This window comes from Sebastes umbrosus, chromosome 3 (genome assembly GCF_015220745.1).
Source record: "Sebastes umbrosus isolate fSebUmb1 chromosome 3, fSebUmb1.pri, whole genome shotgun sequence".
NCBI classification, from domain to species: Eukaryota; Metazoa; Chordata; class Actinopteri; order Perciformes; family Sebastidae; genus Sebastes; species Sebastes umbrosus.
In genome coordinates, this window is record NC_051271.1 from 19,857,615 (window position 1) to 19,874,307 (window position 16,693).

The 16,693-nt window shown below is 40.8% G+C and overlaps 1 protein-coding gene across 3 annotated transcripts in view; it reads left to right on the top strand.

Moving 5' to 3' along the window:
• The window catches only part of LOC119485208 (voltage-dependent T-type calcium channel subunit alpha-1I-like), a 52,518-nt gene that overhangs the window by 14,067 nt on the left and 21,758 nt on the right, over positions 1-16,693 (top strand). For all 3 annotated transcript variants that reach the window (XM_037764603.1, XM_037764602.1, XM_037764604.1), the window contains exons 7-15: positions 6,141-6,453; positions 6,569-6,661; positions 6,788-7,361; positions 10,537-10,913; positions 13,242-13,393; positions 13,919-14,104; positions 14,362-14,479; positions 15,061-15,216; positions 15,967-16,054. In XM_037764603.1, coding sequence (XP_037620531.1) covers positions 6,141-6,453; positions 6,569-6,661; positions 6,788-7,361; positions 10,537-10,913; positions 13,242-13,393; positions 13,919-14,104; positions 14,362-14,479; positions 15,061-15,216; positions 15,967-16,054 — 2,057 coding nt within the window. The remainder of the gene's footprint in view (positions 1-6,140; positions 6,454-6,568; positions 6,662-6,787; positions 7,362-10,536; positions 10,914-13,241; positions 13,394-13,918; positions 14,105-14,361; positions 14,480-15,060; positions 15,217-15,966; positions 16,055-16,693) is intronic.

The following is a 16,693-nucleotide window of genomic DNA, read 5'->3' on the forward strand; positions in this document are numbered from 1 at the left end:
ACAAAAAGGGGTGCACTTGCCTCATTACTCTGAAACCTGTGTCAAAAGTTTGCTCACAACCGATTAGCTTCTTTCTCTCAGCTATTATTTCTAAGAGGGGATCAATACCACCGATAGTCTGATCTTGTTTGTTCTCTAATCAGCTCCATCTGGGACGAAGTAAATGTGTTTCCTGCTGGAACCCCCAGCATTAGAGATCACAAATCAAGGGATTAGGAGGGCTAAGTGAATTTTGTGTGTCGCTATTCAGGGACTCTCAGTGGCTGCTTGAACAGAAACCCTTAGAGCTTCACTGTCACTCCACTTCTCTCCTACATGATCCTACATGTCATGCCAGATCATTGTCTAACCCACGCCGTTACACCATCGTCCTCAGTCTCCCGCTCACATGTTCACAAACATGATCAGATAATATCGCATAACATCAGATAACATCATGTTCACCACCTGACCTCACATCTGCTCAACCATCCCACTCAGATAATAATCCCTGACAGTGGTGTATTTAGAGGTGGGGGTGCAACCTTTATACTCTTTGGAGTAGTCAGATACAATTAATCATAGACTGTATATATAGATGGACGACGTTTCTCCACTTCCTCCCACTGTACAACAGTGAAGCCAAAATATCAGGGATAATATCTCTATAACTACATTTATGATCACATTGACTACTTCACTCAGACCAGCTGTCAGTCACTGCTGTCAATAAGGATGTCTCATTTTTATAGCATCTAATAACTAATTAAAACCAAACTTATCAGAAAAATGAACACTTGAACATACATGAGCGTGATAAGAACTACCTAAAATGACAGAAACCATCTTTGGGAAAAATGTACCTTGACTTTTTAGTTTGGTCCATGTCCCATCCGCTAACATGGAGGGGGTGGGGTTTGAGACCTACACTGCAGCCAGCCAACAGGGGGCAATCCAGATGTTTTGGCTTCACTTTTAGGGGAGCTGTCATGTCGTCCATCTTTATATACAGTCTGTGCAATTAATTAATTAATTGTTTCATAATGAATGTACAGTTACTGCTGTAACTGAATACTTACTAATATTGATAATAATAATACCCTTTATTCAAATAGCAGCTTAATTATAATGTACTCTACAAAGGATAAACAATTGAAACGAATCTACACCACCATTACATATAAGTACAGTGAATAAAACAAAAAAAATACCCCCAAACACAATAAAATAAGATTAAAAACAGTAAAATAAACAAATAAACCACATAAAACATAGTGGAATAGGAAAAATAAAACTTTGGGCTGACATTAATTAATGTTTTTTGTAATTAGTATTTTATTGAATTTTGATATAAACATTGTGCTCATATATATACTGTATATATATATATATATATATATATATATAATACATAATTAAATTAAAAAAACATATTAATATGCACCATAATTTAATCTAATTTACAAGCAGTAAATTAATACTCTATAGATACATAAAGAGTGTGTGTGTGTGTGTATGTGAGTATCGTGTACATTATGTGTGCTTTACTTGCTTTAAAGATCTGTTCACATTAGCAAAGTATTCAAAGTAGCCTCCCCCTTTCGCCACATGGGGCGGCTGTAACTCCGGAGGTAGAGCGGGTCGTCCACTAATCGGAAGATCCCCGACTCGGAAGTGTCCTTGGTAAAGATACTGAACCCCAAATTGCTCCCAAAGGCTGTGCCATCAGTGTGTGAGTGAGCATTTAGATTAGATCCTGATGAGCAGGTCAGCACCTTGCATGGCAGCCTCTGCCATCAGTGTGTGAATGTGTGTGTGAGTGAATGGGTGAATGTTGACATGTAGTGTAAAGCGCTTGTGGTCGGAAGACTAGAAAGGTGCTGTATAAATGCAAGTCCATTTACCATTTACATATTTCTCAGTCCTGTCCTTAGAGCTGAAAGAAATTGTTCAGATGATGCCACTTTTGCCAACTCTGTGAAACATTGCTGAAAAGAGGGCTCACCTGGCTGGGTTCCTCCAGTTTCTCATTATAATTTGCTTTCCCACCATTATTCTGGTCTGAATACGGTCCGTGGCTCCACTGTGAGATGTCATTTGTGGATCACTGAGAATATATAGCCTCAGGCAGAGCTCTAAGTTGGTCCGGGTAATGTTTATTATACATTCATGAACCTTTAGCCAAAAGACATTCCCAGAGTAGGTGAAGAAGAGTTCCTTCAGAGCTGCAGCGCTTCCAACAGTCCCTGAGCTTGTGTCTAAATACTCTGGAGGGGGTTCAATAAAAGCGATTGAGAGTCTTAAATTGGATAATCTAATTTTGACGTCTCTTCATACCCTCCTAATGTTTTCACATACACTCACTGGCACACTTCATTACACTTGTATAATCTAATACAGCTCTGCCATTAATTCTACTTTTACGAAGCGTATCATTTTTCAGCTTTTGTTGACACTGTCAGAAAGGTAATCATTTTTGTTTATGCAAATCAACTTTTATTGTCACACAATTGTACACAGCACAGCACACAGTGCAATTTACCCTCTGCATTTAACCCATCCTAGTATTAGGAGCAGTGGGCAGCTTCTGGTTCCCAAGCCAAGTCCCCACGGACTGAACTACTGCCGCCCGTAGGTCGTAGTGGATGGTGGTGTTGCACTGGAGTGCATTATTCTTGCTTTGTTTCTAATATTATGCCCTTCTCATGTAAATGGAGTGGTCAAAGTATTAGTATTACTCTCAATATAATGCAGTCCAGTTCAACACCATAATTACAACCTCAATAATGAACATGTAGTTACATTAATACTAGGGCTGTCAAAGTTAATGTGATGATAACGTGTTGATGCAAATTTGTTTTAACGCCACTAATTTCTTTATTTCATTAACGCAACTTTTTAGGTTGTATCGGGCTCAGTTTTAAAGTGAAGATACTGGCATCATATAAAAAACCTAAGGAATCCAATGGTACCAACTATGTCATACTAGCTTGTTGCAAAGGAAGCTAAATAATGCTCCAAACTTAGGCTAAATTTTGGCTAGGAAAAACTGGTGTGGCCATTTTTACAGGGGTCCCTTGACCTCTGACCTCAAGATATGTGATTGAAAATGGGTTCTATGGGTACCCACGAGTCTCCCCTTTACAGACATGCCCACTTTATGATAATCACATGCAGTGTGGGGAGAGTCATAGTCAAGTCAGCACACTGACACACTGACAGCTGTTGTTGCCTGTTGGGCTGCAGTTTGCCATGTTATGATTTGAGCATATTTTTTATGCTAAATGCAGTACCTGTGAGGGTTTCTGGACAATATTTGTCATTGTTTTGTGTCGTTAATTGATTTCCAATAATCAATATATACATACATTTGCATAAAGCAGCATATTTGCCCACTCCCATGTTGATAAGCGTATTAAACACTTGACAAATCTCCCTTTAAGGTACCATTTGAACAGATAAAAAATGTGCGATTAATTTGTGATTAATCGTGATTAATTATGGGCTATCATGCGATTAATCGCGATTAGATATTTTAATCAATTTACAGCCCTAATTAGATCACATCAGACTGTACAAGTGTCCCTATTGAGTGTATATGATCACATTCTTTATCTGTAACATCAGTGTTCAGATCCGCTGTCCAAGTTAAGATCAGAGCATAAGATACAGTAACTGTCTGCTGGAAAATCATTGCATGATAAATAGACTCCTAATGTCCCAGACCCATTACCTTTATAGTCTAAGAGAGAAGATCCGACTGTTGAAGTGGGATTCCTTTCCCCATAACGCAGACTAGCAGGTGTTGGAGTAAAATGATACGTTTTAAGACGTGATTATGATTCAAGAGTGAGTGAGCAGAAGGGACTACTCAGTTACTTGCCAGTAAGTCTCTGTTGTCACATTGGAGAACCGTAGTCTCAAAATAGTTCAGTTTATTATGACTGTAACAGCATTATTCAAATTTTATCACAGAGTCAGGCGTCTGTGATTGCATTTCTAACATACTACAGCTGGAAAGACAATATCACATTGTTATTGTCTCTTGTTTTAATCTCGCGGTCACATTAGCCTGCTGTAGAAGTAGCCCGTACATTTTTACCCAAAACTAATCCGTCTCTAGATTTTATTTCCAGTTAGCAATTTGGATTTTGTTTCTGCTTCATAAACAACAAAATGACCTTTCTTAATAAGAAGTGAGGGAGCACTGCTCCTCTGTGACCCTTCTCTACACCACAGATGATTGATTGCTTATCTCTCCACTGCACCCTCCTTCTCAATTCTTTTTTCCCTTCATCTGTATTTCTCTCTCAGTTTCCTCATTTCCTCCTTAAGCACCCTTGTGTATTTCACACTGTTTCTGTTTTATTCCAGTAAACAGACCTTTGTACAAACAAAAGTTTTTTTAAAATGATTTATCTTCCTAAAGATTGTTCAAACTTTACCTGAATTTGTCAATATACATATTTTTTTGTATTTTGTTTTGTCAGTTTAATGCACAAGACCATTATTGGACCAAAACCAACAATGAAATGATTTGACTAACAAGTACTATTCATGCAGCCAGAGTCTGATACAGCTCATTTCTCTGTGCTATAGAGCTCCATTGTTGTCCAAAATGAGTCAATCTCACATACACAGCCCTGTCGTTGTAAGTACCCACTAGCTCACCAAATGTCTATTAATCTGTGGCCGAAAATAGTCCGCAACAAATGCAATGTTTACTCCTGTCTGAGTAATGACTGCCAAAAAACGACAGTGTCCAGCTCTTAATGCAAAAAGTACAACTATATTTACATTTCTGTGACCCATTTTTAGAAGATTTACATCTTCTTAAGGACCAAATGGGCTCCGGGCTGAGTGCCACAGAGAGGAAGAAGAAGTTGAAAAGTTCTGAGAAACAGACACATTGTTGGTTTTGGTATTTTCGGAGGATTTGTTGTCAATAAGGAAACACAAAGTGGTGTTTGGTTCCTCTGTTAGATTTAAGTACTGTATATTAGTAAAAGGCTTTTTTTGTTATATTTGTTGAAATTCTCATTACATCCAGACAGCAATCAATAAATCAAATGCTCTGACAAAAGAAAGAATAGAAAATTGAGAATCTGTGGCTGTGGCAGGACTGTAATAAACTACCTGCCTGCTCCTGCACTCATTGTGCATCATTGGAGTCTTCCACAAACTAGCTTGACAACTGTGAGTACTTACAAAAGCCATGTTCATTGTTTACGTTCATAATGATAATTGTGGGGAAGTGGATTTGGAGGGAGGTCGACGGAGTGGATTTGTCGACTTGGCGAGTTTCTCTCTAGCTTTAGGGACTTCATTGGAATAGAGTTGGCAACTCTGGGCCAGATTTTTTGGTTGGATAATTTTTAATAATCTAGCTTACTCTTGGTGGTTCCTCTAATGTTACCTACCCAAGCTTTAATAATAATCATTTTTATTTATGTGTATAAATAAAATAATATTAAATGTAGGGCTGTACTGAATAGTCTGAAGCTTCAGAGCTTCATTCATAACATTCAAATTCTAAATCAACATTTGAATGCTGCACAGGTTGTTGTTTTCAATGTGTATTCATTCTGTTTAAACCAGGTATTTCTGCACAGTTGCAGATAAAGATTAGGCTACACTTATATTATTAGTATTATGCTATTTGTAGAATCAGATTCTTGTGGTGGCTGCATTGATTGTTTCCGACTTGTGTGATCCAAACATTTCCAATAACTCCAGAGCGTTGTAAAATCCAAAAGTCAAAACTTATTGAAAAGGGATGGATGTAATCATGTCCAAAATTCACAACATGTTTTAATCTAACAAAATATTCTGCTTCATTCCATATTTGTTGGTGTTTAGCTTTTCAAAAACAACATTTTCACTGCGATCAAAAAACTGTTTGCTCTCCGGCTCGCTTCACGCAAAGAGAGGCACGCACCTGTATTAACGGGGCGGTCTAGCAGCAATCTAACAGCACCATAAATTACATAAGATAGAACACATACATATAACCACAATAACAAAAACAATTATTTTCTTCCATTTCTTTTACGGAGACAATGTCATAAAATATGATTTCATCCGAAAAAACTCAATGGAAGCTTTGAATACAAAAAATGACATTCTTTACCTAATTAAATGTTTTTTCCCTTCTTCTCCAGGAGATATAACATCTCCTTCCTGAGTGGCTACTATCGTCCAGACGGCACCGATGACCACCCCTTCATCTGCTCGATGGAAAGAGAGAACGGGATGCTTCGATGCTCTGATGTGCCTCGCCGCCGTGTAGCCGGGACTTCCTGCTTCCTGGGTGCTGAGGAGGCCCGTCCAGAGATGGGAGTCACAGTAGATGAACAAGTGTCATGTGTAAACTGGTACCAGTATTACAATGAGTGTCGGGCCGGGGAAGTAAACCCACACAAAGGAGCTATTAACTTTGATAACATTGGATATGCATGGATCGCCATTTTTCAGGTAAATGTTTGAAGGATTTATATAAAGGGATACATCTTTAATCAACGAATGATTAAAGATGCACGCTACACACCTCAACTGACTGTGATTACTCTGTGTGTGTGCTTTCATACAGGTAATTACTCTGGAAGGTTGGGTGGACATCATGTACTACGTCATGGATGCACATTCTTTCTACAACTTCATCTACTTCATCTTCCTCATTATTGTAAGTGTACACACACACACACACACACACACACACATGCACACACACACACACAGCTAGACGACATGTACTGTATACTGTACTGTGTGGTACAACAGTGTGTAATGTGTGCTCTATCATCACCAGGTGGGCTCTTTCTTCATGATCAACCTGTGCCTGGTCGTCATAGCAACCCAGTTTTCTGAAACGAAGCAGAGGGAGCACGCCTTAATGAAATCGGAGCAGCATGCCCGGCAGCTGCACCAATCAGCTTCCACGCTGGCCAGCGACAGCCAACCAGGAAGCTGCTACGAGGAGATGATCCGCTACGTGGCGCACCTGGGCCGCAAGGCGTTGCGGCGACTGTCCCGCTTCTACGCTCAGACACGCCCACACTTTCACTGTGTGTGCAAGAAAGACAGAGGAGGTGGAGCCGCCAGAGGGGGTGGAGCTGGGGAAATGAACGGACTTGCTCACCGGCACTCAGGACACGTTCCCAATGACCTGCCACACCTTCATCAGCTTTATCATCATCATCACCAGCATCATCACCAGCATCAGCAGCCTCCGGCTGAGCCTGCTGTCAGAAATGGAGGGAATGGCTTTAATTATCCCTTCATATCGCCCCTCCTCAGTCACCTGGATGCAAAGGCCCGGGACCAGAAGCTGCTGGTTGCCAAGGAGGCCGTCAACAGGCTGCCGCAGCTGGTGGTGGAGCATGGTGAGAACGAAAGGGTGTGTGGGTGTGTGAGTGTGAATGAGCGCTCTCAAGGTCATAGCTTGTCAACCTTACAGGGGTGGATGCTCAGATGTGGAGGCCGCCTTTATTCTAGCAACGTTAGCAGCTTGTTGATTCTTTTGATGAAAAGAGTTGTCAACAAAGCTTTAATCTTCCTTTGTTTGATTGTCACAGCGATTTGGGTAACTTTGCTTTATTTCTTTTTAATCTTTCTTTGAAGAAAATAATCTTTGAGGCTCAGTTCACCCAAATTACAACAGAGCAAATTCCCTGTCGCCCCCAGCAGCATTTAGACATGCAGATCACAGACGTCTGCCACCTCTGACACAGTGGAGGTGAATTTCATTTTTTTTTTGGTGCTCAAAGGTTTATGAAAAAGAAGAAGAAGAGCGTCTGCACGCTAGAGTCTGCACATTTGTTTTTAATATATTAACAAGCTTTTCGGTCATGGACCTCGATCAGGCCTACAAGTCAAACTGAATGCAAGAACGCTGTGGTGTATTTATACATTCAGGTAATTAGCTCCAGGGCAACACATCTGTCTATCCCTTACATAAGATCACACTCGGGGTATTGTAGTCACATGGGATTTGTGGACCACAAATATGGAGAATACTTGATGATGTATGAAAACACACATTTACAGCAGTTGCATGCTACATAAATAAGGATGCTGTGAAAGACTTAAGGCAAATGCTGTCTTACCTCACACTACACCATAGTTTAAAAAGAAAATTATGTCAAATAACAGCAAAACGCTCAAGTCAAACTCCTTATTCAAGCCTAAAGGTTGAGGTGTCAACAACTGACAATTGATCCAAAACATTTCTCCCTGACCTATAACTTCTTGTCCAGATCTCCTCCTCTACGCTTGATTCCTTGAAATCTGAGGGGAGATAAGATAAGATGCAGCGGCATGAGGTAGTTATGATGGGCCCTAGTGCACACTAGTTATTAGTCATAAAGCACACACACACAGTTTAGGGAGCTTTTCTATTTTTTCCTTCTGTCTTTTCTTACTGCAGCATTTATGTGTGAAAGGAATGACAGCTTGCTCACTCGGCTGGCAGATGTGCTCAGCTTGTTGGTCTTGACAGATTTCGTGCCTACCTTAGCCTATATCGTATTATCTTGTCACATGATCAAATAGAGATTTGACATTGGACAACATCAGCATACACACAGTATTATCCAGCCGTCTTCATTGCCTCTTTATATGACAAAAATACCAAAGAAAATAAGAAATTATTAATTTTTCAAACTTTATGTACAGTTTTTATAGTTTATGTAGAACAGGAATGTAATTTAGTTTTAGCTTGCTATTGACTATTTTACCCCCCATAAATGAAAACCATGACATAGATGGGCTTGCCTTTTCAAGGGCATATATAGCAAATGGCACCATTTGTAATTTAATATAAGTTCTTCTTTGAGCAAAGGTGCATTCCTATGGTGGCACTATGAATTACTAGTAAGGGCCTGTTCTTGGCCCAATACATTAGCTGTGTTTCCATTCAAATGTCAAGTAAATTTTAAGCAAACTTTTGAAATGTCGCAAAAAAAGAAATGCGAATTGGGCGCGTTGCCATCAACTGGTTTGGAGTGAATCAACTCAGCTATAGTTGTTGGCGCTATAGACTACGCATGGCAGTAATCCGCTAGCAAACAGAGCAGAAGAAGTTGAGGTTGCGAAATTGGAAGCAAAAGTCTGCTTGGCTATCAAACCATCTACGATAGAAAAATGGAGAGAGGTCTTCAGGAATTTGTTTTAATTGGACAAGTTTTTTGCAATTGAGGAAGTTTTATCGAATTTTTCCGTTTACATACAGCTTTTCTAATGTGATACTTCTAAATGTGTATCAAATGTGTGAATGGAAACATAGCTATTGTTGGAGGGCCTGCTCTCTCTACGGGCCCCAGTGCAACCACTCAGTGCGGGAAGCACAGTCTATATTTACGCCCCTGGTAAGATGTGAGAGTTAGGATGTGAATATACATTAAAATGATTTGCAACAGGATATTGAAGATATTTTCAGAGACAATGTCAAGTTACTCTGTTGATAAACCACACACCTATTTTGACTGAAGAACTTGTCCTTGCGGATCTGCAGGTGTTGATTTCCCAGCTGTGAAGGGTTTAAAGGGGTACTCCATCAAATTGCACTTCCATAAAATTGGAGGTCTCACATTTCAGAATAACATAAAACTGGATGGTCAAAAATCAAAGCAGCAGATGCCAAGATATCCTGACCTTAACTCCCCCATATTCATCAAAAACACAACACATCTTGCAAACTCCACGACCCCAGTTAGTAACGCATGCTTTCCATTTCAAAATTGTTGTCTCCAAGCCAAAAGAACCCTGATGATCAAGATGACATCGTCTGGGACTATTTTCTCAGACTTCACAAAGCTCCTCCAGTGTTTGAAGAAGATGAGTAACCTTGATGTGTAAAACGGGTTAAGTAACAGAGATAATATGTATTAAATTTTAATATAATTCAGTAATACATTCTAATTGTAGCTGACACACTTCCTATACACTAAAAAGTGAGTAGAAATTATTCAGTATGTGCTTACATGTGCTGCTCCAAAACGCTGAAAATCACAGTTTTTTTTGCGTAGAGCAGAGCCATTTTCTGCAAGACTGCCTGCTGAAAGTTTCCTTGCAGATATATAGACGCACCCCATAGAACCACTAGATTGGATTCACTTTATCAGTCTCCAGTTAAACATGAATTTGTTGTAATTGTGGTGACAAGTGAACTGCTCGTGTTAGATTAGTGTTTGTTGTTATGTCATTGGAGCATTCCTCCCGAGCCGCTCGCTAATGAATTCCGCGGAAATCTTACTCCCGCTTCACTCCTCGCCAGTTCCCCCCAACACACACACACACACACACTGACACACACATCCCTGTTCTAATAAAAGAACTCCCCCTCTGCACAAAAGCATCCCAACTGCACAGTTGCTTCCATGTTATTGAATTTGTGTCTCCCAGAAATGAAATGAAGGTGCTCTCCTTTACAGAGCAGAGAATATATCGAAAGACAGAATGTCTGCAGGAGTACACCATACAGAATCACGTATTTACTGTTTGTGCATGTATGATTTTTGTGGCCCACGTCTTTATCACCTCCTTCTTGTGTCCGTGCAGGTGGCTGCACTGGGCACCCGGGGTTATCGTTGCCGGGTGAAGTCCCAGGAGAGTCCTCAGTATGCCGGTACTGCATCTACTACAACCAACGTAGTGACAGCGAAAATGTTAATGAGCAGCCTGAAGACCAGCATCATGGGTATAGCAACTCATGCCATGGCAACAGCCCGTGTCATAGTGACAGCCCGTGCCACTGTAGCAGCCCCTGCCGCGGTGATGCACAGGTGTTTGAGCCAAAGAAAAGACTGTGCGCACGTTGCTGGGCGGGACTCCAAACTAAACTGGAACTCATTGTTGGCAGCAGATACTTCAGCAGAGGAATCATGATTGCCATCCTTATTAACACTCTGTCGATGGGCATAGAGTCCCACGAACAGGTACGTTTGTGTGTGTGTTGATGTAAGAGGATGCGTGTTTGTGTATGCACATGCATAGCTATGTGCGTGCCTCTTGCAGATTGGATTTGACTACAGTTTGATTGAAAATGGATGTGCTAATCATCGTGTGTGTGGTGGAGTCAATAAACTTACCCTCCAATCAGCATTTACAGCACCAAGCATATGGGATCACGAAGTGTGTGCGTGTGTGTGACTATGTGTGGGTGTGTGCATGTATCAGGAGGTGGAGAAACTCATAAGACCTGAAGTGTTAATTAAAGCGTGACCCTGGGACAGGAGAGAGAGGGAGAGAGAGAGAGAGTGTGAGCGGTGCAGAGATGGGGCAGAGTGAGAGAAGCGGGCGAGAACGAATGAGGAGGAGGAGGAGGACAGATCTGACATTGTGATTGGCTGAAAGGCAGGGATAGACTGCGAGAGACGGGGGAACATTGCGTTTGGTCCATTTCCTGAACAATAGGACAGATCTGGATGGCCTTGACTTCTTGAATAAGTAATGTTTAAGGATGAGGGCGGCTCTATTTCATCCTTTTTTATTATCAACAAATCCTTCAAACCTAAACCAACAATGAAAGTGTATGAATGAATTAAGTGATATATTAGAACGACGCCAAAGCCCACTATAGCTTTTCTTTCCCCCTCTGTGTCATAGTAATCGATTGTCATCTAAAAACTATTCAGTACAAAGAGCCATACAATTTCGCTGGACTACATTCCCTCATTTCAGTGAACGTGAACAATTCAGTTCAGTCGGAAACACCTCAGAGACTTGTTTTTTTAATCTCTGGAGAGTAGCTCTGTGTCAGGCAAATGTCACTGAGCATGCTCAGAGACACAGTACAACATACAATGTTTGTATTCACTGTAATGAAGAAATGGCACCTAATGCTCAGTACATGGTGACTCTTTTTAATACCATTTGACAAGAGCTCTATGGCATGGAGGAACAAGATATATCAGAGTTTGGATATACGGACTATAGAATACTTGTTATTAAGATTTGTTGATAATTATATAAACCTTTAAGTCAGTGGTTGGTTATCAAACTTTTTCTGTCACGCCCCTGTTTGAAATCAAAAAAGCCTTTCATACACCCCGCAATCCTGCAAACAAATGTTACAAACCAATAATAATAATAAGCCAAATTTAATGTTATTTTTTTAAAAAGTCCTTACCTAGAACTTTACATGAACTACTGTTGTGCTAATGAAAAATACTAGTTAAACTTAGAGGCGTTTCCACGAGCTATAGTCTGTTTGGGTTGTCTGAATCAGAGTGAAATTTATACTTTTTGGTTTGTTTTTTATTTAATCTGGTTTGGTTTCACAGTGCACAAATAAGAGCGGACCAAATAAAAAAATAATTTTCTGAGGGGCGTGTACATAGGAGCAAATTTATCTTTTTTGTCTTGAGAGTGGGGACTCTCAGAGTCTTTTCACCTTGACTCGTCACTGATCCACTGTGCGCATAAATCCCTTCTCCTTCAGTTTATCTCATTGTCACTATTGTTGTGGACTTTATTTAGTATACTCTGTATGTTCTCTTTGGCCCAGATGTCAAGCAAACGTCGGACTTATGCAGAAGTCAAAGTCAGTCCTCTCCCACTCATGTTAACCTGTCATTTATCTGTGTCCATTTCAACAAATGCACGCAGAGGCAGCCTGTGTTTTTGGTTCGCTTGGAAACATTCAGAGACTGCTTGCGAGAGGTGGTCTCGGCTGTTTTTGTTCGCACCAGAGTACGATTACTGCGTACGGACTAAATGTTGGCTTGTGAAAGTGCCCTTGGACTCAGAAAAACATAAGACACTCTCACTTATTTGAGAGTGGACCAGAGAACAAGATTATTTATAATACTATCGGTGTTTTGCCGTCTGAATCAATCCTGATAACCTTGCTTACACAATCACATTAATTCAATCTTTCTTTGTGCTCCAAAATTTTCTTTCCAGCAATGCCTCTATGGCCCCAAGAAGGGCCCGTCCTGCAGTTTAAGAACCACTGCTTTCAGTAATATCAATAATATTAATATTAAAAGTGTATTCACTCACTCTGCTCCAAAGGATGGTGGGTAAAAACACACCTGCATTCACATCCTGGAGCAGCTTCTCTCTCCATATCTAAGACGGAAACCTACACTGTACTGTAGTCCTGAGTAGCATTTCAGAAATTCCTAACATGTTGACTCTACTGCTCTCTTCGCTGCCAGTCTGTCTGTCTTTGTTTATTTGTTCATTTTTCTCTCTGCCTGTCCAATATCTGTACATCAATCTCTCCTCGTTTTCTCTCCACAAACACGGCGCCTCTTCAGCCGCAGGAGCTGACAGATATTTTGGAGATCAGTAACATGGTGTTCACCAGTCTGTTCGGTCTCGAGATGCTGCTGAAGCTCATGGCTCTCGGGCTCTTTGGCTACATCAAGAACCCCTACAACGGCTTCGACAGCATCATTGTCATCATCAGGTGGGGCTCTGAGGGGAAGGGGGTTCTTTGATTGTAAGTTTACCCCAACAATGGGAATTCTGTTAGAAGATATACGTGTTGTCAGTGGAAAATCCTCACTGCGAGTCAGCACTGCAGTTACATCTCCCAAACTGTCACAGTGGCTCTGGCTCTGGCAGTGTGGTTGCACTCTTAGTCCAAGGGGCCTGTATTCACTCCATTATGTAGTACTACAAGCTAAATTATGTATCGCTGCTTGAAGGGCTTTGCTTGTTTACTGTGCCAGTGCTCGCTGCTCTCACCTCCTTTATTGGCTGGTAAGTTGTAAACACCATTGGCCCATTTCCTCTCTTCAGTTGCCACACTGTCACAAGGAAAAATGACTTAGCACTTTCCCCTACCTGGAAGCGAGGCTTTTTGTGGGTGATACTAATGCTGACTTCAAAAGAGTTGAGCTGAGGTTAAGTACATATTGATTCCTCTGGTTGCTTTAATGTGAATTTACCTTTGTGTTTATAATCTGCTTTTCATCATTATGTGTTTTAGTGTGTGGGAGATTGTGGGTGAGGCAGACGGAGGCTTGTCGGTGCTGCGTACTTTCCGACTGCTGAGAGTTTTGAAGCTGGTCCGCTTCCTTCCTGCCCTGAGGAGGCAGCTGGTGGTGCTGGTGAAGACCATGGACAATGTGGCCACGTTCTGCATGCTGCTGATGCTCTTTATATTCATTTTCAGGTACATTGTTTCTTTCTCTAAAGGCGATGACGCACGCTGTGACTCGCAATTTGTTTTTATCAGCTTTAATTAATCCTAATCATTACTTGTGACCTTTTTCTTACGCTGTTACAGGACATATTACCACATGCATCATCAGCTTTTGCACGTACACAATTATTCACACAGGCAGCATTACCTATCCATATTAAATTACCATGTAATGAAAGTATTTTTCTCATTGTTTTTTTGTATTTGTGTTTGTTTGTGTGTTGCAGTATCTTGGGGATGCATTTATTCGGCTGTAAATTCGGTTTGCGACAAGACAGTGGAGACACTTTACCTGATAGAAAAAACTTTGACTCTCTGCTCTGGGCGACTGTCACGGTGTTTCAGGTTAGACAAACACACCGCCGACATGCACTCTCTCTCACACACACACACAGATACAAACACGTGTATGAGCAGTGAGCACACAAATAAATACATCGACAATATTTAATTTAGAGGAATTTCCCCATCGATGAATTACAGTTGAATGTGATTTTAAAATGAATTGGGATGCGATTCAAAAACAGCAGCTGCCACCGTCACCAGAAGTAGCCCTGATGATATTCTCCATTATTTAATTTGCTCCAATTTGAGAGTGCTCACACTCGATTTTTCAACAAAATATGAAAACTCTCCCAGTGGGCAGGTAAGATACGCTTCACAAGCAGAGTGGGAGGAAGAAGTAATGAAACAAGCACTCCACAGGAGCTCATTTAACACTGATGAGCATCATTACCGTTCAACTGACATTGAGATATTAAAGGAAGAATCTACTCATATTCTTTTTCTTATTATTATACTTACAACAGCTTCTAGCAATGTAAGCTGCATTTCTGGTCCATTTTGTGTTTGACGGTGTATGTTTCTCATCCCCACATATGTTTGACTTCCACCTCCGCTCTCTCCACATGTCCTCCCATCTGCAGATCCTCACCCAGGAGGATTGGAACGCGGTGCTCTATAACGGGATGGCCTCCACCACGCCGCTGGCTGCCCTCTATTTTGTAGCCCTCATGACCTTTGGCAACTACGTCCTCTTCAACTTGCTCGTAGCCATTTTGGTTGAGGGCTTTCAAGCTGAAGTAAGGGCAAAGATTCAGTTTTATTTGAGCTACTTAGAGAACGAGGCGGAGAGAACGAGACTAATTGAGCTCTGTTGTGCTGATGATACCAAAGCTGCCTACAAGAGAATAATCTCCACCATCCTGCCTGTGTGGTTTCTCCCCTCTTTCTCTTTATCCAACACTCAGTTGTCCTCCCTTCCTCTATCTCTATCTCTCTCTCTCTATATCCTCTTGTCTCTCTTTCTCTCTCTCTTTCTTTCTCACTGACACACACACACACACACAATACTCTCCAGGGTAGGATGTGTTTGATATCGCCTGCCATTCACAGCTGGTGAGCTTTTGTTGTTTAGTTTTCATCTTTTATCTCCAGCATCAGACAGTACTTGCTCTCTCGCTCTCCCTCTCTCTCTATCACAAACTCATACACACACACACACACACACTCATACACACACACACATACAGATACCCTTTGCCAAAGCCGTCTGCCTCCATCTTTCTGGCGTGAATTTTAATTAAATTCAGTAAAGCTTTATTGGCGTGACTACAGGAGATCGCTGCCAAAGCCATGCACATAACTCAACTAGAGAACACTGGAGATCCCCTTCGCCCGTCTGCCTCCCGCTCTTTGTCTCTCAGTCTTTCCCTCTCAACTTGCTCATATTTTTCACTTTTACAACAGTCAACAGACAAGGGAAGGTGGTGATGATGATGCAGATTATGATGATAGAGGTGATCCCGGTGATGCGTGTCTGTGTTTTTTAGGGTGATGCCAACAGATCTGAGACAGATGACGAGAGGCAATCGCTCTCTTTCGAGGATGAGGAGAAGTTGAGAGACATGTATGCTGCAGGTACAAACTCTTTGATCAACTTAGAACTATTGCTATTGTTGTAGTTTTTTTATCACCTTTGGTATTGCTAATAATGACATTGTAATCACAAAGTTAATTGCTGAGATCGGGGACTTCAGCGACATCTGTAAAAAGACGTCAGATAGGACAAGAAACACAAGCAGTCTGATGATCATGCAGGATTTAAACAAACCTCCAGGTTAACCAAAGCTGTTTTGAAGAGAAAACAAAGACGAATGGTAAAATTATTACCCGAACTGTCTAAACATCATACAGACTAGCTTCCTGGTTCAACTTTGACCTACGGTATTTGACATAGTTTAGATCACACAAGAGCAAGGAGAACCGTCCACCCTCAGATAATTTTGAAGGAACCCAATTCTGTAAAATTATTAATTAATTTGAATATCATTTTTACATTTGTCTTGGCCTAAAAAAATGGAAATTTTTAACGACAATGTCTAAAAATACTGGTATCTACATTTTAAAATGTCACTATGTGTATCCTTAAAGGAACAGTGTGTAACATTTTGGGGGATCTATTAGCAGAAATGAAATATAATATTAATAAGTATGTTTTCTTTAGTGTATAATCACCTGAAACTAAGAATCATGTTTTCGTTAGCTTAGAATGAGCCC